This window comes from Callorhinus ursinus, unplaced genomic scaffold (genome assembly GCF_003265705.2).
Source record: "Callorhinus ursinus isolate GAN/ISIS: 27379988/994484 unplaced genomic scaffold, GSC_fseal_2.0 scaffold6, whole genome shotgun sequence".
Classification (NCBI taxonomy): domain Eukaryota; kingdom Metazoa; phylum Chordata; class Mammalia; order Carnivora; family Otariidae; genus Callorhinus; species Callorhinus ursinus.
The window spans coordinates 72,017,813-72,042,951 of NW_027397068.1; the positions used below are offsets into that span (position 1 = coordinate 72,017,813).

General features: G+C 41.6%; 2 protein-coding genes and 1 long non-coding RNA gene across 3 annotated transcripts in view; 1 reads left to right on the forward strand and 2 right to left on the reverse strand.

The window, feature by feature from the left end:
- The window catches only part of LOC112819376 (uncharacterized), a 228,666-nt gene that overhangs the window by 74,065 nt on the left and 129,462 nt on the right, over positions 1-25,139 (forward strand). Inside the window, exon 3 of the long non-coding RNA XR_012378634.1 lies at positions 851-1,044. This is a non-coding gene — a long non-coding RNA (uncharacterized lncRNA). The remainder of the gene's footprint in view (positions 1-850; positions 1,045-25,139) is intronic.
- Positions 10,961-20,657, reverse strand: TAGAP (T cell activation RhoGTPase activating protein). The gene is made up of 10 exons (XM_025866412.2): positions 20,501-20,657; positions 19,827-19,911; positions 19,685-19,738; positions 19,302-19,368; positions 17,412-17,578; positions 16,601-16,762; positions 16,027-16,136; positions 14,372-14,567; positions 13,677-13,791; positions 10,961-13,062 (listed from the first exon to the last, which is right to left on the reverse strand). The coding sequence occupies exons 2-10, from the start codon at positions 19,851-19,853 to the stop codon at positions 11,789-11,791; spliced, it is 2,172 nt and encodes a 723-aa protein (XP_025722197.1). The 5' UTR covers positions 19,854-19,911; positions 20,501-20,657; the 3' UTR covers positions 10,961-11,788.
- Positions 23,012-23,771, reverse strand: LOC112819371 (SH3 domain-binding glutamic acid-rich-like protein 3). The gene has a single exon (XM_025866415.2). It carries the CDS (start codon positions 23,676-23,678, stop codon positions 23,397-23,399), a length of 282 nt encoding a protein of 93 aa, XP_025722200.1. The 5' UTR covers positions 23,679-23,771; the 3' UTR covers positions 23,012-23,396.

A 25,139-nucleotide genomic window follows, 5' to 3' on the forward strand; every position in this document is an offset into this window, starting at 1 on the left:
TTATTTGGCAGAGAGAGACAACGAGAGGGGGAACACAAGCAGGGGGAGTGGGAGAGGGAGAAACAGGCTTCCGGCGGAACAGGGAGCCCCATGCGGCGCTCGATCCCAGGACACTGCTTAACGACTGAGCCACCCAGGCGCCCCTCAGAACTCAATTCTTAAAAGAAAGACAGCCCATTTAAAAAAAAAATGGGCATAGGATTGGATATTTCACAAATGACCAGTAGACACATGAAAAGATGCTCAACATCACCAGCCAATGGAAGATGCAAATTAAAACCACAGTGAGATAATACTACATACCCACTAGGATGAATTAAACCAAAAAAATCTGATAATACCAAGTATTATCAACAATGTATTCTATATTTTGACAGTGATGTTTTCATGAGTTTATATATAAGGCAAATTTAATCAAAGTGTACATTTTTAATGGATATAGCTTATTGCATGTAAATTGTACCTTAATGAAATTGACTTAAAGATACGCCTATGGAAGAATAACAATTTATTATCCCAATGGGCCAAGATATAAAGATGCTTGGGTACTTATTAAAGTCGTAAGTGTAGCTGGGATCAGACTTTAGTTCTTAACCCAGACTGTTTTACCTTCCAATGTGATCTCACAGGGCTGAGCACAGAATGCAGAATTGAAGGAAGGAAGAAGAAAGAAGGGGAACAAGTGTCCTAAGAATGGATCTGCTGTAATCCAGACCCTTAGTCTTGTCCCAACCAGGGATGTCAACATATTTCCCCACGGGACTGAAGACATGCCTTGCTGTTAACTTGAACATTTTTCATCTTTTAAAATAGCTTCCTTATTTTTCTTTCTCTTCCCTAATCATGACAGAGTCACTTCGAATGATATAGACATATATGGAAACAAAGTCCGAGTGACTTATACTATGCACCGTTAAGGGATGTGAATAAAGAGCTCTGGACACATCTCCTCCTGCCACTTGATGAGTGAGTGCTCCTTGGAACCTATTTCATGGATTCCAAAGTATGTAGCTAGAAGAACATAAAGAATCAGATGGATTAAAAGTACGTAAAGAATTAGAATCAGAAAATGCAGAGAATGTGTTGAGTTAATGCTTTTTACAAATAACATGTAAATTTACCAAATTTCTTTCCAGCTTATCATTTTTAATATTTTAATATCCTATATATTTTGTATGTGTTTTCTCTATGCTTTTCTTGGGCTTAATGATAGGTTCATTGAAATTTGATATTTTTTTCCTCTAAGAGGACATTTTATCATCTTGAAATTACTGAGGTATTAAACTGTTGTCACATTACATTTGATGTTAGTGTGCAGGTTCCACTGTAAGAAAAAAAAATGAAAGATAATTCAAGGGAGGAGCACTTACTTAAATATGCGTTCCCCGGCCTTTGTTATCTAACTGAAGTGAAATCAGGTCATCTTTCAGGATTTCCAGTACGGAACTGTGTCCATGAAGGGCTTGAACTGCATAGGTTACATTTCTGAAAAGCCCCTGTGTTCAGATAGCAAAAAATCACTTTGAGAAATTGAAAAATGTCCTCTGTGAATCTGAATTTTTATAGCATACTTTACTTGAATTTATGGGAAACAAATAATGTAACAAATGAGTTCATGGGAAATAATCTAAATTTGATGTTCCAGAGAAAACTAGCGCTTATTGAACGCCAGCTGTGCTTTGGGTACTGTAAGGTACTTTATGCATATGATCTTATTTAGCCCTGTCAGTCCTACAGAGTAGGTAGTACCATTATCCCCATTTTGCAGATGGGAAAATGCAGGCACAAAGAGATGATGTAGCTTCAGGATTTTCACCCTGGCCTCCTGTCTGTGGAGCCTGCACCCTCCCAGCCCTGGCCAGACCGCAGGAGCAGCTCTGCGCTCCTCCCCGCACCTGCCCTCTTCTTCCCCACCCACATTCGTCTTGTTCGTCGTCCTGGAGAGCCCAGCCTGCCCTCTCCACTGGTCGCGTCCTGTCTACCCTTCACTGTCTGGCCACTTAGACCTTCTGTATTCCCACAGCAGCTGCTCTGCCTGATTTCCTATTGTCCAAACAGAATTGCTCCCTAATGTTCGGGCACTAACCTCAGAACCAGCTGTCCTGCCTCACATTGCTCTTCCCCCAAACCATCCTATGTAATCCCCTTAAATACATGTTCTTAAAAGCCTTGGGTGGCTCCCACCGTTGTCCTTGGAATCCTAGTCTGGAGAACACGCAAGGCCTTCCAAACTCTTTGACACACTCCCCAGTTCTAGTCAGATGTGGAAACACCAACCCCAGACAGGTATTTCTCAGCTCATTTCAGTGTGCTTGGCATATAATAAACACTTAATGTTAGTTTTCATTATTTTGCATTTAATATTGGAAGATAATATTCATAGTTACATAGTTCAAACACTAAAAGTCTAGAAATGGATCGTTGAAATGTCTTCTACTTAATTCTCGGGCACATCATCCCACCTCCCATTCCCCATCCCCCACACATTAAACTATTAAAATTAATTTCTTTTTTTTAAGATAAATGACAATATACATTGGCCTACATGTTGCCTTTTTCTACTGAATACATCTTGGGCATCTTTTTGCATCAATAGCTGAAGAGCTTGCTCATTTCTTTTTTTACAGCTGCATAGAAATTTTTATAGCTGCATGGACATATCATAATTAACCATAACTTAATTATTCCCCGATGATATACATTTATGTCCTTTCCAGGTTATAAACAAAGCAAATATCCTCATTCACACTGTATGCATGAAAACTTATTTGTAAAGTACATCCCTAGAGGGAGAAGTAGGAAAATGATTTATGCATTTGTAATTTTAATAGATACTGCCAAACTGTCCTACTTAGGGGACATATCGATTTCTACTTCCAACAGAAACAAATGAATCAACAGTTTCCCCACAGCCTTGCCAACACACTGTGGTATTAAACTTTTCATTTTTGCCTATAGATGGGAGAAATGCTGTTTTAGTGTAGTTTTAGTTTGCCTTTAAAAAAAAAACGAGTGAGTGTGAGCATTTTTCAAATGTGTAAAGGCCATTTGTTTTTCTGTTTTGGCTGTTCATACCCTTTGCACATTTTAAAATTGTTCTGCGCTTTCCCTTATCAATTTACAGGTAGTGTATATGTTATGGAAATTAGCCCTTTTTCTCTTATACGAGATGCAAACATTTCCCCAGGTTTGTCATTTGTCTCTTGTTTACGGTGTTTTATTTCCTGCAGGTGTTGTTGATTTTGACATTAACTTGTCATTTTCTTTCATGCCATCAGGACTTTAAGTCATGTTATAAATGCCTTTCCCAGTCTGAGATGATATGAATTTTCCCTTATTTCTCCTAGAAGTCTGGTTCTTTGACTTCCCACATTTAAGTCTTTGAGCCGTCTAGAATTTACCCTGGCCCATATTATGAGATAATGTTCCCCCCTTTTCCCAGATGGCCGCCAATTTATACCAACACCATTTATTAAGTTATCCTTATAATCCCCACTGCTTTGAAATGCCATCTTTACGTGCCAAAGTCCTGCATGCACCTGCCTCTATCCTTGGGCTTTCTATTCTGTCTGGTTGGTTTGCTGATTGTTCATGTGCCAGGACCCATCTGTTCACGTACTGAGCATAGCTGAAAATCAAGCAGGGCTGGCTTTCCCTCGCAGATCCTTCTTTCCAGAGATCTCTTTCCTATCAGCATTTACTGATTCTTTAAATGTGGTTTTCAGTAATTAACAACAGCAACAACAAACGACAAACAACAAAAATCCTTCCTGTTGGATATTTTTTCGTGATCATATTAAGTTTATAAGTTAACTTAGGAAAACTTGATGATTTTGAATCTTACTCTCTAAGAATACAGTCAGTTCTACTTTTGTTCCATCCTACTCCTTTGTCCTGCAAGAACAGTTAGATTTTTGTCAAACTGGTTTTGTTATGTTCCTTCCTAGGTATTTTATCCATTTGTTGCCAATGTGCATGGAGCCTTCTCTTTCACTATGTTTTCCCTTAGTATGTATGGAGACTTTTGGTTTCTGTATATTAATTTCACAGCTTGCGAGCTTAATGTGTTTTCTTATTTCTAGTGGTTTTTGTTTTTAATTGATTCTCTTGATTTTCCAAATAGTCATATAATCTACAAATAGGAAAGCCTTGCCTCCTCATTTACAATATTTATTCCTCCGGTATCTTTCTCATCTGGTTGCTTTATTTTATTTTTAAAGATTTATTTATTTTTGAGAGAGAGAGAGCTAGCATGGAGGTGAGGGGCAGAGCGGAAGGAGAGAGAATTTTCATTCAGACTCCCTGCTGAGCCCAGGGCTTGACCTGGGGCTCCATCTCGACACCTTGAGATCACGTCCTAAGGCGAAGACAGGAGTCGGCTGCCCCTACCAACTGTGCCACCCAGGCGCCCCATGTCTGGTTGCTTTAGATAGTACCTCCAGAACAGTGATAGTTAATGGAAATAGTACCAACCTGACCTTTTTCTAGCTTCAACAGGAGTTCCTAGTGTTTCCTCATTAAGCCCAGGCAGCCTTTTGGTCTCAGACTGACATCTTAAAAAAAAAAAATCATGTTCATCAGTTTCTCTTTCATTAAGAATCTTTTAAAAATTCAGTACTGGAGATTAAATTGTGATAGGTGATTTTTCAGTATCTATGGAGCTGGTTATGTTTTTCCCTGTAACTTACCAAAATGATGAATCATGCTAATAAATTTCACATTGAATTAGACTTGCATTCCCATACTAACTCCAATTAGTCTTCGTACATTCCATCTATATATTTTATTTAGGATTTTTGCATCAATATTCATAAGATTGATCTATAGTTTTCTCTGTTTCTTATATAAATTCATCTTTTTAGATTTTCCCTCTCTTCTGGAGTTAGATTGGTAAATTCTGTTTTTCTTTTTTTTAAGATTTATTTATTTTAGAGAGAGAGAGAGCATGAGTGGGAGGGGCAGAGTGAGAGGGAGAGAGAATCTCATACAGACTCTGCACTAAACGTGGAGCCCCATGCAGAGCTGGATCTCACAACCCTGAAATCATGACCTAAGCCAAAATCAAGAGTCAGCCCTTACCCGACTGTGCTACCCAGGCACCCCGGTAAATTATGTTTTTCTAGACGTGGGATAATCTCATTCACATTTTTAAATGCATTGGCATGGAGCTCAGCAAAGGAGTCCTTTGGTCCTTTTAATTTTCAGTTTCTGTTGTTATTTCCCGTCATCATTTCTCCTGTTGTGTACTTTTGATTTCTCTTTCCCTTGCCTAGATTAGGCAGAAGTGTGTTTTCAGAGAGCCAGCTTTGCTTTTACTTATTAGTTCTACTCTTTTTTTTTTTTTGAAATTACCGATTTCAACTTTAGTTTTCATTTTTATTATTTCTTTTGTACCTTCATGAACAGTATGCCGAATACATTTACTTTTATTTTTGTTTATTAATATAATTGTATAAGGACATGAATTTTCATCTAAACACAGCTTTGGCTTATCTCCAGTTTTGAAAGGTGGTATTCACATGCATCTTTCACCTTAGCTTTTGTTATTATTTATTGTAGAAGTCACTGGAAATTAAGGAAAGAAGTAAGTTTGGGTCCTAGGATGGAGCTAGGTTAGATGGGCCTTGAGTGGTAGGTGGTAGGTGGCAGGCTTTAGACTTGATGAAAATGGTATTAAGAAGCCATTGGAGGGACACCTGGGTGGCTTAGTTGGTTAGGCACCTGACTCTTGGTTTCTGCTCAGGTCATGATCTCATGGATTGTGGGATCAAGCCCCAAGTTGGCCTCCAAGATCAATGGGGATTCTGCTTGAGATTCTCTCCCTCTGCCCCTCCCCCCACTCACACATGCTCTCTCTCTCTCTTTCTCTCTCTAAAATAAATAAATAAATCTTTTTATAAAAGCCATTGGAGATCTCTGGTTAGGAAAGTAATAAGATGTAAGTGTTGTTTTGAAAATATGAGCATCCACATATTAGTTACCTTATGTAGTACTTCATCTTTTCCGAAACCATTTTGGATAGGAAATGCCTTTTTTGACAATAATGGAAAAAAGAAGTTGTCTGCTTCCTTCTAAATAGTGATGTGCTCCGATCATGTAAATGAACGCCTTTCCTGGAACCTCTCATGATTATTTATTTATTTATTTTAAAAAAGATTTTATTTATTTGAGAGCGAGAGAGTGCATGAGCGGGAGGCAGGGGCAGAGGGAGAAGCAGACTCTGCTGAGCACGGAGCTCAATTCGGGGGCTTGATTCCAGGACCCCGAGATCATGGCTTGAGCTCAAGTCAGATGCTTAATTGACTGAGCCACCTAGGCACCCCTTATGATTATTTTAAATGTCATACACTTGGCTGAAATCTTCTGTTACTGACTCTGGAGTTTCACATAGGAAGCACCTTTAAATTTGAAGTATATCCTAAAATTAATTAGACCACAAGCAATTATTCATTTCTACTATAGCACTTGATGTTATTTCTCATTTGGAATGTAGCTTTGCCTTCAACACTGTCTTATTTCTCTACTAGACTGTGAATTCCTTACATAAGTACAGTATGTTTTAAGTTCTAGGAGGTCAATTTGTATTTGTTAGTAATTTATTTTACTTAAAACTACTCATATAATTATAGAATTCTCGCAATGTGCATATGCATGATTGAAATACTCCAAAATTATTATCTGCCTTGTCTTTATGTTATCCCTAATCATATTCAACATTTTCAGTTGTCTCATTATCCTAGATAATCTGTGCTTTATCCTGCTTTCTATTGTTAGAGCAACTAAATTAGTATGTATTGTACCATATCCACGATCTCTTTTATTTGATTTTTGTGTCAAGGGCTAATAATTCCCACTCCTACTGATTTTGTTGGGGGAAGGCAATATGACCATGAGAAACTATTTTCCAGACTCCTCCATGGGTAAGAGTAGCCATGGGAATAATTTCTGGCTGCTGGGATGTAGATAGAAGTTACTGAGCAGAACGTTCCTGCCTGGAATTTGGAGGTCAAGGCTGGAGGAGGAGGTTCTTGCATACGGAAATGATGGAAGGCCACAAAGTGTGAATAAGATGAGCCACCTAATTGCAGGGGGCAGCACAAAATGAAAGTGAGGGGCCCTTGTTCAACAGTTACTAATAATGAAAAAATGCCAGCAGCAGAGCATTAACCCTAGTGCTGGGCCCTTCTCGGCGTAGGGCCTAATGAGGCAGCACAGGTCCCATGCCCGTGAAGCTGGCCCTGGTGTGAAGGAGCCTGGGGCCCTGGGATGTCCTGGAGCTGCCATGTCAGCCGTGGACTGCTGTCTGCTCTTCCTCTAATGGAGAGGACAACCCCCTTCTTGTTTAAGGGGGTTATCTCAGTTTTCTGTTATGTGCCTCCCACAACTGATGTGTTGTGATTACCCTCATTTTACAGATGATGAAACTGAGGCTCAGACAAGTTTAGTACCTGGTTCTGGTAGGCCATTTGGGGTGTGGACTCAGGCCCTGCGAATTGGGTCATGTACTCTTGGGTCAACACGGTGTCTTTCCTTTCCTACAGAGATGGTATCATTGTACATTTCCTTTTTCTGGCAAGACTTTGCACTCTGCAGGTTTGCTTGTCTCCCAGGGGCCCCTCTTTGTAGTCTATTAATAGGAGGAGGGCAGCACTTCATCCCACTGATTTTTCCTCCTTCACACTTAATTTGTTCTCTGGAATAGACAAGATGCAGAATCTCAGTCCAGATTTAAAATATGGCCCCCCAAAAGTGATTCACTTCCATCTCTAGCAAATGTTTATAGCTTATTCCTCTCGCTTTGCAGATAAAGAGTTAAGATCTTACATAATTCAATTAAAAAAGAAACTCAAAATATGTGAGATCCCATCTGATGTGGGTTTCTGTCTACTTGACCCTTCAAGAGGAAAGCATGTACTGGCGGTCCTTCCAGTGAGATCCCAATCAGGAAAATGCAGCTAGAACTTATTCCTTTAATGGTGCATCAGGGTAAATAAGTGTTTATTGCCCTTGGACATTCTCATCTATGATCATGGGAAGCGCTCTGGCCACTGTTAATTCTTTGATCAGCACACAAGCTATGGCTGCCACTTCACCTGCTTGGGGACCCCATGTGACACAGGTGTTGTATTTGCTAGACTCTGAGATGATTGCAGTTTGGCTGAGCTCCAGCATAAGCACCCAACCTTGGTTAACATCCACAGGTCAACATTCTGAACCACATCGTGGGTGGTGTTGGGGTGGGGGCGGACACAGCATGTCTTCACAGGTAATCACGGTGCATCATGCGGGAGGCTGGCAATGGCATGTGGCAACCCACTTCTTTCCCTCTTTATAGGAGGAGAGAAAATTCTTTATCTTCCCCAAGAGGAAGAAATTCTAGTCTGTTCAGTCAGATTCCAGGGCAGTGAATGCTGGGTATTTCCCAGTAGGCACAATAACCGTACATGCTTCCTCTATTTCATTTGGTAAGAGGGCCAGGGTCCCTATTAAACTAGGCCCAGGAAGGTAATGCATGGATGCTGGGGAGGCCCAGTGGCTCAGAGGCTAGAGATCAGACCTGGATTTAGGTTGAAGCCCCTACTTAGCCCTTGACTTCCAAACTGATATTACCATACACCTTGTAATGGGGTGTCAGGCACACTTGTGATTGTCCCATTTGTGATTGTGTGGCCCTTAGGAGGTCCATGGAGGACAGGACTCTGGTGTTCCTGGGTCCTTCACTAGAGCATAATTTTTTTAAAAATTTAAATTCAATTAGCCAACATATAGTACATTTTTAGTTTTAGATGTAGTGTTCAAAGATTCATCAGTTGTGTATAACACCCAGTGCTCATCACATCACGTGTCCACCTTAGAGCACCATTTTAATATCCAAATCTTACCATAAGCTTGGGCCCTCTGGTTATGGTGAAGTATTAAAAATTGTTGGCATAGGGGCGCCTGGGTGGCTCAGTCGGTTAAGCGACTGCCTTCGGCTCAGGTCATGATCCTGGAGTCCCGGGATCGAGTCCCGCATCGGGCTCCCTGCTCGGCGGGGAGTCTGCTTCTCCCTCTGACCCTCCCCCCCCATGTGCTCTCTCTCCGTCTCTCATTCTCGATCTCTCAAATAAATAAAATCTAAAAAAAAAAAAATTGTTGCCATAATGAAGGTCTCATGAAGTACTAGGCTGTGAAACTTAGTGTAAGGGTTGAATGGTGTCCTTTCCCACCCTCCATTCATTTGTTGAAGTCCTAACTCATAGTATGTCAGAATATGGCTATAAAGAGGTAAAATGGATCACTGGAACCCTAATCCAGTTTGACTGGTGGTGTCCCTCAAGAAAGGGAACTTTGGGGATAGATATACATAGAGGGAAGACAATGTAGATACCCAGAGTGATAGCTGTGTTCGAGCAAGGAGAGAAGCCTGGAACAGATCCTTTCCTTGCAGCCCTCATAAGGAACCAGCCTGCTGATACCTTGATTTCAGTTCTAGCCTCCAGCACTGTGAGACAATACATTTCTATACTTTAAGTTACTTGTTTGTGATATTTTGTCATGGTAGCCCTAGCCAACTGATGGGCTTGGCCAGCAGGCTGGGCAATCCTAAAAACCATGGATAGATGTGGGAGGACCACTCTGCAATATTTGAAGTAGTCACTGCACCTATTCCTCCACTCTTCAAAGACAGGAGTATTAATGACATTTGCTTGACTGCAAGATGCTCATAAATGTTTGCCAGCAACTGTACTACTTGGAATAGGTAGAAGACTTCAGTCTCACACCTGCTTTTTTTTTTAAAATAAGGACATTTGGGACAGGTTTTTTGTGATCTGAGTTTGGTCACACAGAGGTCAGATCAGTGTGGTAAAGTGGAATCGATTGGAGGCTTCCAAGTCTTATTTATTGATGAGAATTCTGATTCTCAATAGGAAGTTGCTATGCTTGTTTTAGTTCTGAAATAAAACAGTGCTTGGCACACGGTAGATGATAAAAATTATAACTATTACTATTCGTGTCCAACTCTGGAAAAGGATTGCTTTTTTGAAGTTAGCAGTCAGAGGGGAGTGTCTATCCCTTGAAATCTGTACGCTTTTGGTGTGCCTAATAAAGTATTTCCAATGACATTTTGTGGTCTGAGCATGTTGCCTTGAGCAATCTGGGTTACATTTTTAACTTTTTACCACATTATCAATAAATCTCCTTTGAAAAGAATAATAGACCTTCACCATCTGGTGGTTGTCCGATGCAAAAATATTTCTTGAATAAATCAAAAACACAGTGTTTTATGAAAGAGGTTGATAAAATAAGGAAAATAGAAATCTAGTATCTCCAAGGTACTAGGTAAATATCTTAATCATTGAGCATTAAAGTTCTAATATATGACAGATATTTTACCATTATGTTTGTGAATAAGCAACCTGAGCATCATAAAAATAAGGTTTGTAAAGGTACTGAAGAGTTTAATTCAGTAACGGGAAATATTATATTACCCTGTATTTGCATACTAAATTTTTTTACCATCTTTTTTTTTTTAAGATTTCATTTATTTGTTTGAGAGACAGAGAGAGAGTGAGAGAGAGAGAGAGAGAGCACGAGAGGTGGGGGAGGGGCAGAGAGAGAGAGGGAGAAGCAGGCTCCCCGCTGAGCAGGGAGCCTGATGCGGGGCTCCATCTCAGGACCTTGGGATCATGACCTGAGCTGAAGGCAGATGCTTAACTGCCTGAGCCACCGAGGCACCCCCTGCAGTCTGAATTTTCTGGCCTCTGAGTTACTATTGAAAAAATGGCTTCAAGTAAGTACTTTTTATGAATTTGCAAACCACTGGAGAACTGGATTTGTCTTTTTTTCTAAAGACAAGATCCCAGCCTGCCTATTAATCTAGAGTAATGAATATATATTTAATAAATGTTATTGAATGAACCAATGTGTGAGTGCTTTTCTTGGGTTTCTATAGAATCAAGAGAGAGAAGGCAACATATCAGTAAAGAATAAACATTTTTAATTTGAAACAAGGAAGGCAATTTACTGTAGTGAGATTACATTGAAATTCTATATATGATCCCCAATGCGTATAAAGTAATTTCCTGCACACTGTTGGAGAAGACAAAACTGAGTCACAAAGAAACTCAAAGTGCTATAAATCAGATAATATTGATGTATTGCATTTTTACTCATCTATCCAAATTGAAAATGAGATGATTTAAAGGACACATTTAAGTATTTTTCATAAATTTTAACGATGGCTTTTTCATTTCCTGGAGTTTGTAATGCCTTTGATAACTCCAAACACTGAAGTCTATTCCTTGCAGTCTGCTCCTTTTCCTTGTGAGTAGGTATCACAAAGCTGCTTACTGGAGTAAACTTCTAATAGATTTAAACGTTTTCCCCTAAGTGGAGTTTGTGGAAAATATGAAAAATGGCATGATATTGGAGGCAACAAAAAAATAGAAGAAAAATTATTTTTGAACACTAACCAATAGAAAAGTGCCCCAGGAGGCAGAGAACAGCAGTGCCATTGACCACAAGTTCACAAACAAATATACACATACCCATCTAGACATCTTTGCACTTAACACCTTATCTTCAGTACATCTCATACACTTGCTACATGTTGCACAAATTCAGGCACACACAGACACTGCCTGAGTGCCCTTGCATAGCTAGCCCCACTGAGGAGGGCTCTACACAGCTTCTCTAAAGGAGCTTATTCTTGACTTTTTTGAAAACAGAGTCTAAAGCAGTTCTTCATACAGTCATGCATTTACAGAGATACCACAAGCCACGTCATGGTGTCTGGTCTGCCTTCCTAAATGTAGGATTCTTTAGCATATTGGAGTTGGTCAGCCTCAAAGACCGGCTGACTACATCGCCGCACTAAGTGGTCCAGCTTAGTCTTCTGATTTGACTCAGATATAGTTCTTAGCCGGTGCAGCTCTGGTCTCCCTGTGATAGTCACTTGTCCTATCGTTTCAACAGAAGCATGGACAGTCCTGCTCTGTTTCCAACTCTCAGTCCTGGGAGATAGTCTGTGCCTGTCAAGTGGCTCTTGACTGCATATATCTCTTGAATTCCCTCCGTGGTGAAAAGGTAGGAGAGGTGGTAGTTGAGTGTCCCAGCTGAGCATTCTAGCCCTCATGCTGCCAACTGTTTGGCTCCCGTAGGCCGAGAGGTCCAATGCCTGGCACCGAATGGCCTCTTCATAAGATGGTGGACTCCCAGGGGTTCTCTGATCCACTTGCTGGAACACATCCTCGACTGAGAGGGCATAGGATCTGGAGCTAAAGTCTAGAGCTGTTTGGCCCTGGATTTCAGACAAGTTCTCTTGGATGATTCGCCCAGCAAGCTGGCTTTCTTTTTTAAAGGCTTTCTTTACTTGGTCTCTTGTAAAGCCTTTGGATTTCACAGACACACAGCTGGGGGTTTTGGTCAACACTCTTTTGTGAGAGGCCAAAGAGAATGACATGGAATGTTTTTTAATCTCTCTGTTGGGCTTACTTTTCTCTGCCTTTGTGAAAGACTGATGTCTGGTGAAGAAATTTCTTTTGGGACTGGAAGGAGAAACCACAGGGGAGCTGTCAGAGGAAGCATCCAGAGAGCCACTGGAGGAGGCTTTGGGCGCCAGTCCCCACCGTAACCCCAAACCCTGAGTCGAGTTCTTCACCTTCAGGTCCTGTGGCCTCTGAGTTTTGCCTTCAACTGCAGGAAACACCTCCTCTGGAAATGGGTCTTCAGCTTCCTCACCTTCCAAACAAGCCCCTGCCTGGGCCATGGTGAAGTCATCCTCACTTCGTGTTAGTTTTTGGTGAGTTTTCTGGCTCTCGAGGCTCTCCTGTGAGGATGACATGCAGGGCTCTGAGTAGCTCCTGTCTGGTTCCCTGAGGGAGTTTTTCAGCCTGGCCACAGTGCTGACAATGGGCTCTGGGCTCAACTCCCAAGTGAGCTGCAGGCCTCTGGGCTCCCAGCCGGCAGCCGTCTCCAAGGGCACCTGGGGCTGCCTGTTTGGGCATCTGATGGCACCACTGGATTCCACGTCAGGATCATTGCTGTCATAGGCTGAGTCATTCTGCAGTGTTGACATGTCTGGAGGAAGTTAAGGGACAGTTGAGTTTTTGGGTCAGTTTTTCTGAGAAATAAACTTTAGTACCATTCACCCTACTTGTATCAAGTATGGCGCTAGGTAAGCTGGTGAAGCTACTCTGGGGCTTGATACGAGAGAAATCTGTCACATTAAAATTTTGTTTCTTTCCTAGTTTGAGGTGCAGAAGAGAAGTAGGAAAAGGAAATAGGAGTGAGAGAATGAGAATGAGAAAAGAGACAAAACGTTTCGTTGAACATTTGTTGATCTTAAATTTAAAAATTAATCCTTTGGATGGCTCTTTGATTGGATCCATTCCATTTTAATGGACCCATATCCCATTATGTGGAAACAACCCTCTAGCTAAAGGTAACTCAGTAAAATTAGCAATTCTTTGTGATTCAGAAAGAAGCTGAAGGCGTGTCAGCGGAATGAGGAGGCTGCAGGAAAATTTGAGAGCAAGTTTCCATGTTGATGGCATCCTATGAATTTGATTTGGTGACTTGTGCAGGTGACTTGTGCTTCAAATGCCAGAGATACTTTACGTTACTGGCACGGACTGGCAGCCTGGAAAGGACATCCCCCCACAATCATAATCAGTCAAGAACACATTTGGTACCTGAACTGTCAGTGTGTTCCAGGGAGTCATCGGAAGCAGTACTGGAATGTGCCGGAATGTTCTCCCCAAATATTTCCAAGCAGTTATCGATGAGGAATTCCACCAATGTTTTAACCTGTGAGGAAAAAGAAGCAACTTGTCAGCCTAAAGACATCTTTCATTCTTTTAAGGGAAGAGAGGAAGGAATGGGGATATAATGAGGGTCCACTGTTAGGGAGGTGCCAAAATGAGCATATGAGAGCTTTATGTTTTTGAAAAGAACATACAGAAAATTGGTAAAAATCATATATATTGAAGTTATTTTTGAGACATGCATTTTTTGAGAATTATAAAAAAACCCTCTAACTAAAATTTTCACTTAAGTAAGGAGTTTCCCAAACTGATAGTTGGACTGACAGAGTGCAATGCACCAATGAAAAAAACCCAACCAAACAAAGGGGCTTTTCTATCCTAGGAGACAGTGAGACTTAGTCTTAACAAAGGACACCTTTGAAATCCTACGAGACAGGATTGTTCCGTTTCATTAAATGAATAAATCTAAGAGAGCAGAACTATGACAGAAGCCTTTTGCATCTCATATTTCACTGTGGGCTTGAGTCAGCCAGAGAGACTCAGAGGCATTTCATCACTTGGCTTTTTCGAACAAATGGTGAGATCATACATTGGGAGTTTCTCAGACAGACACTGGAACAAACCTTGTTGTTCAAGTCTTTCTGGGCTTCGAAAGACAGGTATTGGTCATTCTCTCGGGTCAGCATGTTGGGTCCGATGCAGACAGCTAGATTGCTGGCGTCCATCTTATTGATCTTAGAGTTCTTGCTGATCAGGTAGAGCACGGAGATCAGGTGCTTGAGCAGCAGGAGGTTGGGCCGGGGGAGCTTATCTGCAACCCTGGAATGAAGTTCAGGAAAGCTGGTTTTAGAGGATTAATGTTCTATCTCAGTTTTAGTGTAGCAAGTTGAAAATTTCTGCCTAACCCAGACTTCCTTCAAAATGAGGAAGGTGCATTTTCATCAGCAAGATTGTGAAATGTTCATTCAGACACTTCCAGTGGCAACTGATGTGGAATGAAACCGGTTAACCACGAGATCTTCAAGACCCAAGACACTGGTTCTTTATAATTAGGACACCAATAACACAGCCCTTTATTATTTGTACAGATCTTACATTGGGAATCCTTAACTTCTACAACAAACTCCATAGTCGAATACATTTTGAAAACTGCTTTGTAGAACAATCGTGTGGCCAGGCAGAATGTCTTTCTAACACTGCAAGACTGGTATTTTGGGAGCACGATCAGTTGCCTTTCTTGATCTGTGATCATCCCCCAAAGATGACCCATTTTTATGCCATTCCGAGACATCTTTATGGAGAAGAAATCAGTTTCTAAGGGCATGTTTGTAAATATGGTCAGGTCAGCACTTCAACGGGAACATTGGTACGAATGATGATAAATGAGATGTGTAAAGCCTCACTTTTTCAAAATATGCAATGGTAACTCTAAGATAGGAACTGTTTTCACTTCTCATAAGAAGTTACTATTATGGAAGAGCTTAGTGCCTTTAAGGAGAAACTTGTGGTAATCTTAGGCTTTTCAATTTGGGACAGATACTCTAATGCCTTCAATTCAATAACTATTTCACTAGAAATATTTAGCCGCATGGGACAGTCATAACAAAGAGACAGACTTTCATAGCATTTGGCAAAAGGGCTGATATTTTGAAATTAGGGGTTTGAGATCGTCTAGTTGCTAACAGGTTACAGTTTCATTTACAAAGGTAATCGTTTTTGTTGTCTTTGGAATTTGTTTTTATAGAGTTTTCATTTCGGTTAATTAGAAGAATATGAAATCTTTAAGAAAAAGAAGAAGAAGAATATGAAATGTGCTGTGGAATTTTATGATCAAAGCAATCCCTTCCGGATTGTTCTCCTGTGCTTTAAGGGATGTTTTATGGGGGAATTTTTGCCTCGCCTGACACAAATCTATTAGGTTAAGGATAACCCCACATTCCTACACTTGGCCACCTAGCCTGTTTTGAGGCTTCCATCTGTGGTTTTGTCTCATACCTTCTTGAACTACTTATGTTTTAGACTCTTCCCTCTCTTGGGGTTTGTGAATATTGAAGTTCACTTTCTACTCTTTGAAAAAGCGCTTCCTTTCCTTTGGCTAAAACTACTTTAAAAGGAAGGTCCAGGGTACCTCGTGATTTTTATTCTGGGAGTAGATATATAATTCCACTCTGATTCCCTAAACACGTCAATGTTCCTGAAACACTCAGAGAACTGTGTGAAGAATAAGAAGATGGAGACTGTGTGGGCCTGGACTCTGGCCACGACTCTGGCCACTTACTGTTTGAGGGCCTCAGTTCTGCCCTCCTCACTCTGCCTCTCTAGAGCGTCCATCCATTCCTCAAACAGGTCACATGAAAGTAGCTTCTGTGGGATCCTTCTGAGGAAGTCCTGAAGGGTGAAAGGGGGATGGTTGGGCCCGGTTAGGTTACATCACGCGCTGGCGTCTTCATCTTCCCCTTGTCTGGTCCAGCCCGGGGACCCTCTGATCATCCTACCACGGGCTGCGCGCCGCCTTCCTTCCTGCATTTGAACACTCTTAGGGAAATCTCTCGTAGCAACTTCCTGACAATGGACAGAGTAAGGCCGTCCTCTGAGGGGCTCCCAGCTTCAGGAGCATGGACTTGGCCTTTTCTCATAAGAATTTGAGGAGAATGTACTGTATCATTGTCTGTTGGAATCTGAGATTGCAGACACAGAGATGTTTATATAAGAAAGTAAAAGGCTTCACTAAAAAACTTAAACTCCAAGATCAGTTTACTTTGATTTTTAGGGAGAAGGGCCTGTTTCTTATTCCCAGAGACAAAGTGTCCGAGCCCACTGGCAGATTATTGGTGGCAATGCCGTGACCTCACCTTAAAGACCACAGCCAGAAGGTGCACAGGGAGACTTTTCAGATCTACCACGCCTCCCGAGTTGAGCTCCTCCTTGAGCTCTTTGCGGGCTTTCTCATTGGCTGCTTTCCTGAAGATCCCTTCCGTGGAAGGTCCTTTAAGGCACAGAATAGTGAGAATATCCTGTAGGAAAGAGATGTAGGGATAGGAAAAGGTTACCCTTACTTTGAATACGTGAAACCATATGAGGCTACAACTACATGAAGAATCGATGTTTCGGTATTAAAACAGTGCATGTGAACAGTAGCAAACCTCACCCGTCCTAGATAATCCTCTCCATAAAAGATAGGTCTCTGTGATACCAACATGGTCTTTACAGGAGACCACGCCTGCCAGGTTTTCACAGCCCCGTTGCTATTGACCTCCTCCCTCCACTCTGCTATTTTTCTAAGAGGAGGTAAGTTGTGAATGCTCTAATTTTGTACGTTCTAAAATTATTTCCGGTCTCTCTCCTTTCAAGTCATTCTAAATAAACGCTGGATTTCTGATCATATACTTTATACCCCATCTCTATCCATTGACTTCTCAGAAGCTACACATCTTTTAGCATTCTTAACTCCACAAAATCAGGAGGATGGAGGGATGGATTTCTAGAATGTAAGCAGTTAGGTAGTCTCCTGACTGCACTCATATGTGGAAACACTATTTCCCAAAGTGGAAAAACCTAAAGATTGGCCCCAGCAAGCTTAGCATGAGAATGATATTTAGAGCTCCCAAGGATTTTTCACATCTGACAAAAACCTGAAGTAGATTTGCGAGTACGTGCACCTACCTGAATGGGTCTGGGGAGCGTGTCATCCTCACCACAGATGATTGACAAGGGCTGATCAAATAGTGATGTTTTTAATTCAGGTTCTGAAGCCCCAGAAAAATCTGACACAGCAGAAAGCCTTCTCATGAGAAAGGGCCAGGACAGCACCTTCTTTCTTTTCTTAATTTCTACAGCCAGGAAAACAAGGCAAAGAGAAAAATTAGATTCATAATTGTTAAATTATTAAATAATTATTAAAATAATTAATAAAGATCCATATAAGACCATGGATATTGTCAGCCACATAATGTCATCTATGGTATGCCACGGGGGTGGGGGTGGGGAATAATTTTGAAAAACTGAGAAAGCAAAGGGCATGAATTTTAATCTAGAAAAATGAACCCGAAAAGCAAACACATGCTCACCAGAGCAACCGGCCCCTAAATATCAACACCCAGGTTCCTCAAAGTCTCCACCTTTCCTGTTTTTACTCTTCACTGGCTGTTTGCTACAGAAAATCAGCAAAACTAGCCGAGCAGATCACAAACAACCATCTTCATATATTGACCTTAATAACTATGGTGGGTTTTTCTGATGCGAAATAGATTATTTTAATTTTCTCCTTTGACTGGCAGAGGAAACAAAACTTAAAAGGAGAGGAAGTGACTTGCTCAAGATCTTTTTTTAAACTGAAGTTTAGTTGACACAGAATGTTACATTAGTTTCAGTCACGATGGGAGACAATATGGAGTTTCCTCAAAAAATTAAAACAGAAATACCATATGATCCAGTCATTAAACTAGGTTTTACCCAAAGAAAAAGAAAACATTGATTCAACAAGATTATGTGCATCACTATGTTTATTGCAGCATTATTTACAATAGCCAAGAAATGGAAGCAACCAAAGTGTCCGCTGATAGATGACTGAATAAAGAAGACGTGGTCTATAAATACGGCGGAATATTACTGAGCCATAAAAAAGATTGGAATCTTGCTCCAGACCATTTTGAATGCCCTTAGCGGCGGCGCGGGCCAGTACACCCCTGCAGCCACACTAGCACCAACTAGCCACTAGAGGGAGCTACAACAGTCTGCAGTTCCCTTAAGAATTCCTCCAGCGGCCCCCCCCCCCCCCCCCCCCCCCCCCCCCCCCCCCGCCTGCCCTGGGTGGGGGTTGCTTGAGGACAAGGGCTGGCACAAATTGCCTCAGTTAGGCTTGAACCTAGACCAGGAAATTGGGAATTATCACGAAAACATTAGTGAGATGTTCTATCTTTGCAAAATCCTGAAGACGTGTGTGCAATGGATATCGCATCTCACGCATTCCTTTCTTTCTATTCTCCCCTTTTCCTTCTCTTCTTTTCCCCTACATATAAAAGCCCTATTTTCTAATGCACTGCAGTAGGTTTCCACACTGGCGAGTGGGAGAGGATGGCTGGAGAAGGGGCTTGTCCCCTTACAGTTCAGAACTGGGTCGCGGTTATGTAATACAAAACACGTTACGAAAACGGTTTAAGAGTGAATGGTGGGTTCCTGGGAATTGGAGATCAGCACCAATTGCTTCATGGGTTCTTACATTCATTCTTCATTAGAGAAGGAAGAAAAGGGAAAAGGAACTGTCTGCTTTTGCCTGCTTTAATTGTCAAAACAGAAGTGGCTAGGAGATCTGACCCCACTAAAAATTCCTCGGAAAGCTGGGGGCTTGGCTGAAGGAAAGATCTTTCCTGTCAGAGTGCTCTGATGCTCTAGTGAGCGGGAGTCTGCTGGCCATTTAAGTGTTAATGTTCTGCGGTCTTTAGAAGAACACTTAAAAAAAGAAATTCCTAGTAGGGTAAAGTACTGTGGTTTTGCAAACCAAGAGCATTTGTTGTTAGTACTTACATAAAAGACCAGTATGTTTTCAAAACTCACCAATTAGCTGGCAGATATTATCTTCACTCTCACATGATGCCAACAGAGGATGTTCCTTGATATTGTCCTAAAAATATATTTATTTTCGTTAAAAATGACTGAAGAGATCTACCCAGTCTTTCCCCACAAAATACATGGACAACATTTTATTCACATTAAAAATTAGTCAGTAGAGTCCAATGATCTTTTTCTAGCTTCTAGAATCAGTAATAAAGTCTTGATTGTCATCATATAAGGTCCCAATTAATGTATTTAATTAACTACATTTAGGATGTTAATTTTCTACTCTGATAATTATACAATCCAAACAATACTCCATAAAAACAGAAAGTTTTCCATGTTCTCACAGTGCAGATGAAAAGTTTTAAAAATTGCCCTCTTACCTCTGACTGACATTCGATCAATGTCTCCATATTATTGGCACTTAGTGTTTTTGACTGAAAGAGAAAAAATTAAATTAGGTAAAGATCGTTTGACTATTACCTCTGGAAAATATGAATTAAGAAATATAAGAGGGGTACGTACAGCATTGCAGTTGCTTATCAACTTCATTAGATTTTGGGCTGACTGTCCAGGGATGAATTTAGCTCCCGTGTGGCCTTAGCCCTGCCTATGAGAAATCATATGGGAGAGAGTGAGGAGGGAGACACATGATAAGTTGGCCAATTTCGGTGCCAAAACACAAAATCTGAAACTATTAGATAGAAAAGTTTTCATTTGACGTCTGTGATATGTTTCCAGGTGTCTTCGGCTATTAAGGACGCACCTGAACACACTTATTTCTAAATTTTTTAAACCCGATATCTTTACCACGACAAACTTTGTTATTCATTTATTCCATTCCCATCAAGAGATAATCTAACAATCATATGATAACTAACGTTTTTTGGGGGGAGGAGCTCACGTTGTCAGGTACTGTATTATGTGCTCTGCATGGATTAGCTCCTCTAACCCCCAGAGGAAAAAACTTATTCCCAGGATGCTACTTGCAGTAAACATAAAACAAAGTTAACGTTGACAGAATTCCTATACCGAAAGAGTGCAGGCTTCACACTGAAGGAAAGCTTTCAGTGCTCAGCGTCTTTAACATTATTTGCTGCATGTTTGGGGGTACAGCTGTTTTCTGTTGGAGGTGCACTCAAAGACCAGTGATTTGCCAGCTAGCTAATTTTCCAGTTGTGTTAATTTATGGTACTCACCCTCGGAGGGCCTCCAGCCAGAGTTCTCTTATCTCCGGGGAACGGTGCAAAATGGGAGAGACAGCATAACACTCTGCTCCTACTAATCCACTGATAGAGAGAGGAAGACTGAACTGCTCTAACTTCACGTGTTCTGCATTATAAACAAGAAGGGGCGGGCAGGTGGAAATTCAGAATATTACTGAGACCGGAAAGAACATCATGGGTTGTCACCCAGACATAGCTAGCCAGATACTGTGGGGAGCTCTCACTTCCTCATTCCTTTTAGGGCAGCTCTGGTTCTTTTTCTTCTTCTAACACTTCAAAGTAAAAAAAAAAAAAAAAATCTATAAACTAGTAAGGGTGGAAAAGATGACATATGGCCCATAGGTGACGGCTCTGATTAATGTCACAGGTGGGATGTATGAATAAGAAATTGTGTTATTCTGTGATAAATATAATTTTCTTTTGTAAAGTGGTGATTTCAGGTGCCCTTATTTTGTATCCTGTTTGGGTGCTGTCTCCCCTCCCACCCACCATCCACTCCGTTCATCAGTCACCACCATACATTGCCTGGCAACTCTCTGGGTGCAGGATGCTCTTCCTCTAAGAAGTCCTAGACACACTGCCTCATTTGATAAATGGTCACCATCAGTTTCCTTTGGAATTAGGAAGAGTCCACTAAAGTCACCTGCCAAGATAATAACCCCCTTCTCCTTTCTCTAACTCCTAGTTAAAATTGTTAATACTTAATTTGTAGTTTGACCATCTCTAGTCCTGACTTGGAAAGAAAACCAAAAATTCCTTTTAAAAAATATTTTATTTGTTTATTTGAGAGAGAGAGAGAGAGCACAAGCAGGGGGAGGAGGTGCAGAGCGGCAGAGGCAGAGGGAGACGCACACTCCCCGCTGAGCAGGGAGCCCGACGTGGGGCTCAATCCTGGGACTTTGGGATCACGACCTGAGCTGAAGGCAGACACTTAACCCACTGAGCCTCCCGGGTACCCACCAAAATTCTTTTGATCAGACCAATTTCAAGTAGAAAGGAGATGGTGAATTTCATCTGTGGATCTTTTCTTCTGGATAAGAGAAAATCTCTGGTCTTTTCTGTGGCTAAAAGTCTATATATATAAAATGACTCGAGTACCTGAGGAGCAGAATGTGGCATCCATTGTGACATCTTCACACAGTGGAGTGTTGCATAGCACTGAGAACGTGTGGTCTATAACTACATCCAACTCTGGGGTGTGAGACCTACTTATTTAACACCTATTATGTGCTGTATACTGTGCAGGGTCTCACCACACAACGTTGAGCTAAAGAAGCCAGACCCCAAAAAGTATACCTTGCATGCAAAGCAAAGTGATCTATGCTGTTAGGAGCCAATCTGTGCCACTATACCAGTATCCTCGGGGTGGGTAGTGACCACCAGGGGCCAGAGAGGGCTTTGTGATGCTCCATCTCTTGATCTGGGCGCTGATCATCTCAAGTTCACATTTCTGCATATGTGTTATTCTTCGACAAAAGATTAAAACTATCTTGTCTTAATTCATCATCAGAAGGCTTTAATTCCAAGACTTTCTCGGATTGATAGCTCTCTTATCTTTATACCGAAAGGAAGTCATGATTAGGTGTTCTTCGGGGACCTGGAGCACAGAGCAGTTAAAATTTGCCCCCTAACTCAGTGTTTCGGCGGGTGGCATTCAGGTCTCCAGCTGGAGGCTCCCTCTCTGTAAACTGCCACACAGGCGAGTTTATAGCTGTGTCCCCGCAGAGTCTGTGCACGTTACTGCCTTTCATCCTCTCTCCTGCCTTTACGAACCTTCAAAATGACTCACTGACTTTTTTTTTTTTATTACCAAAAAGGTCATATATGCTGTTCCTAGCCTAGAGACAAGCAGGTAGTAGGTACTTAGGAAATAATTTCTGAACAAATACGTTTACGTATAAAATAGTCCTTCTTTACACTAATACGTATTTCACGAACTTTTTTTCATTTGGCACAGTTTTTGGGGTTTTCTATGAAATTTCATGTTGGCATTGCTCTAACTAATGCATCAGTCCTCAATCTAAATATTTCAAATGAAGGCCATATTTTTTTCTTCTTTCTATTATGCACTATACCCCACAATACACATTCTATAGTGGTTTAAAAACTGTTTTTGTTTTTGTTTTGCCATGCAATTCTATATTCAAAGGAAGGTGAACCCAGATTCCTGATGTATAAAATGTAAAAGAAAAATTTTTAAGGGGCGACTGGGGGTGGCTCAGTTGGTTAAGCATCCGACTCTTGATTTTGGTTCAGGTCACAATCTGAGGGTCATGGGAATAAACCCCACTTGGGCTCTGCACTCCGTGGGGAGTCTGCTTGAGTCCCTCTAATGACACAAATGCCCCTCACTGTAAACTCAGCCATCAAAATATGGCAATGGAGAAAAATGAGAAAGTTAGTTGGACAGAAGAAAAGTGCTATTTCCCTTCGGATATGTAATCCCAAAGCTTTTTGAATTAAAAAAAAAAATCTTTATTCAACTTTTTTTTTTTTTTTTTTAATGAAATGGGACATTTAATTGTCTCTAGGGTACTCCCAGGACGGGGAATGCGGGGCCTTTGGCAGAGCCCTGGCTAATGGAACCAACAAAGGCACCCATCAGCCAGTGCCAGGCAGGGTGGCAGCCTCAGGGCCTGGCTGAGGACAGCCAGCACCTGGGCTGATGCTTAAGACAATTTCTGAAACTAGTGGGTAAGGAATGTTGCCTTTGAACAGAGGAGAGGGCAGGAGAAGGGGCTTGGGTTGCCGGGGGGGTGGGGGGGAGCGATTCCAAGGTCAGAAGGTTAGGAATAACAGGGAGTTGGTCCTAAGGTCCTTCATGGCCGGGCGGTGGCTGGGGGAAATGTGGTGGTGGAGTCCAGTGGGCTCAAGCCAGCTTCAGGAACTCCTGCAGTGTGTTTTGTTCCACAGCCTCCACGAAGAGCTCATAGTCCCCACAGTACTGGTCCCCGTTGACAATCTGGGGCGGGGTGGCCTTGGGGTTGCCTGCCAAGGTTCGCATCTCATCCCGCAGGGCGTTGTCCTGGGAGATGTCCACTAGCTGGTACTGGATGCGCTTCCCATCCAGGATGCGGGTCACCTCGTTCTGCTGGGACTTGATTTCACGGGAGCCGGTGACCGACGTGCTGTAGACGCGCAGGCCGCTCATGCTGTGGCTGGACGGGCGAGCCGACAGGCGGACGGACGGCTGTAGCGGCAGCTGCACGGCCTGGAGACGCGGCCGCCGCACTCGGGAGCGGTTTCCCTCTTTATTCAACTCTTAACCACCACCAATGGGCCCTGGAAAACATTTTTTAAACTAATCTATACCCAACATGGGGCTCAAACTCATGACCCCAAGATCGAGAGTCGCATGCTCCACCAACTGAGCCAGCCAGGCACCCCTCCTAGAACTTTGTGAATTTTTAAGTGAGATTTAATTTTTGCTGGGGTATTATTTTTTTTATTATGTAGAGAATCATGTTTATAAATTTATTATGAAACATACTAAGAATTAGACCTAAATCAACATGTATATTTCAGTAACAACTCTTGAAAGAGGAATAACGGTGTATATGTCTGTTAATGCTATTGTGGTGACTTTGGACATTTATAAGAAGAAGTCATTAAAATGCAAATGCTATAAATTACATTAGGTATAAAATTTCCTGTAACCTAGTTTAATTTTCTTCTTCCTCTCTCCTCCTCCCCTTTTTCTTTCTCTTCTTATTCTGGGACTGAACTATGGGACTAGATGTGAACATTTGTTGACATGGAATTTCAGGGCTGAATAGGGTTTAAGTGAGCAACTTATTTAATGTCCTCTCCCTCTTTTGATGTTTTTATCTCTGCAGCACCCCACCAGATTGTCTCTTTATGGTTGTTCTCGAAGTTCTCCCGTGCTAAGGGAATAAGCTCTTCTCTATTCTGGCAGAAGGCTTCTGCCTATGTCAGAGGGGAGCCCACCTTCCAAAACTCTCCTGTCTTAAATCCCATCCCATTCTGAGAGAGAGTTTTCAGCTTCCTCTGCTCAGCCCCTGCCACCCCCACCCACCGCCCCAAGCATACAAGCCTCTCTTTTTGAAATGAAATGACCCCCGAGCCTTTATTGTCCCAGTAGGAAATGTTCTTTTAAACATCACCTTGGTTTGGGGCATCCATCCTTAGCTCTGCATTCTGGGGTGTGAGACCTACTTATTTAACACCTATTATGTGCTGTATACTGTGCAGTATTTTCAAGTACCTTATCTCACATAATGACTAAAACAGTGCTCTGAGTCTGTCATTCTCCAAGGCTTACAGATGAAACATCTGGGGCTCCACGGGTCAGTTAGCTCTCCCAAGGTCGTGCCACTGGGTTTGAACCCGCTCTTTCCAGTTTCTCTCAAGGATAATCCTTGAAGGGATTCATTTATAAATGGAAATAAGATGTCTAGACCTATTCTATCCATTTATGCCAGATGAGTTCTGGTGAATCCTTCCAGGGAACTCTTTTTACCTAGCACAAAGAGTCAGATTTGGGCCTTGTCCTGAAACTTCAACTCACCTTCTGTTAATTTTCTTTTTCTTTCTTTCTTTCTTTCTTTCTTTCTTTCTTTCTTTCTTTCTTTCTTTCTTTCTTTCTTTCTCT

Coding starts and splice junctions, on each gene's coding strand:
- TAGAP (XM_025866412.2), bottom strand. CDS start 19,853: ATGAAGTTGATAAGCAACTGCAATGCT. Junction 19,369..19,684: donor TGATCGAATGTCAGTCAGAG/GTAAGAGGGCAA, acceptor ATATATTTTTAG/GACAATATCAAGGAACATCC. Junction 16,763..17,411: donor CGCTCCCCAGACCCATTCAG/GTAGGTGCACGT, acceptor TCTTTCCTACAG/GATATTCTCACTATTCTGTG.
- LOC112819371 (XM_025866415.2), bottom strand. CDS start 23,678: ATGAGCGGCCTGCGCGTCTACAGCACGTCGGTCACCGGCTCCCGTGAA.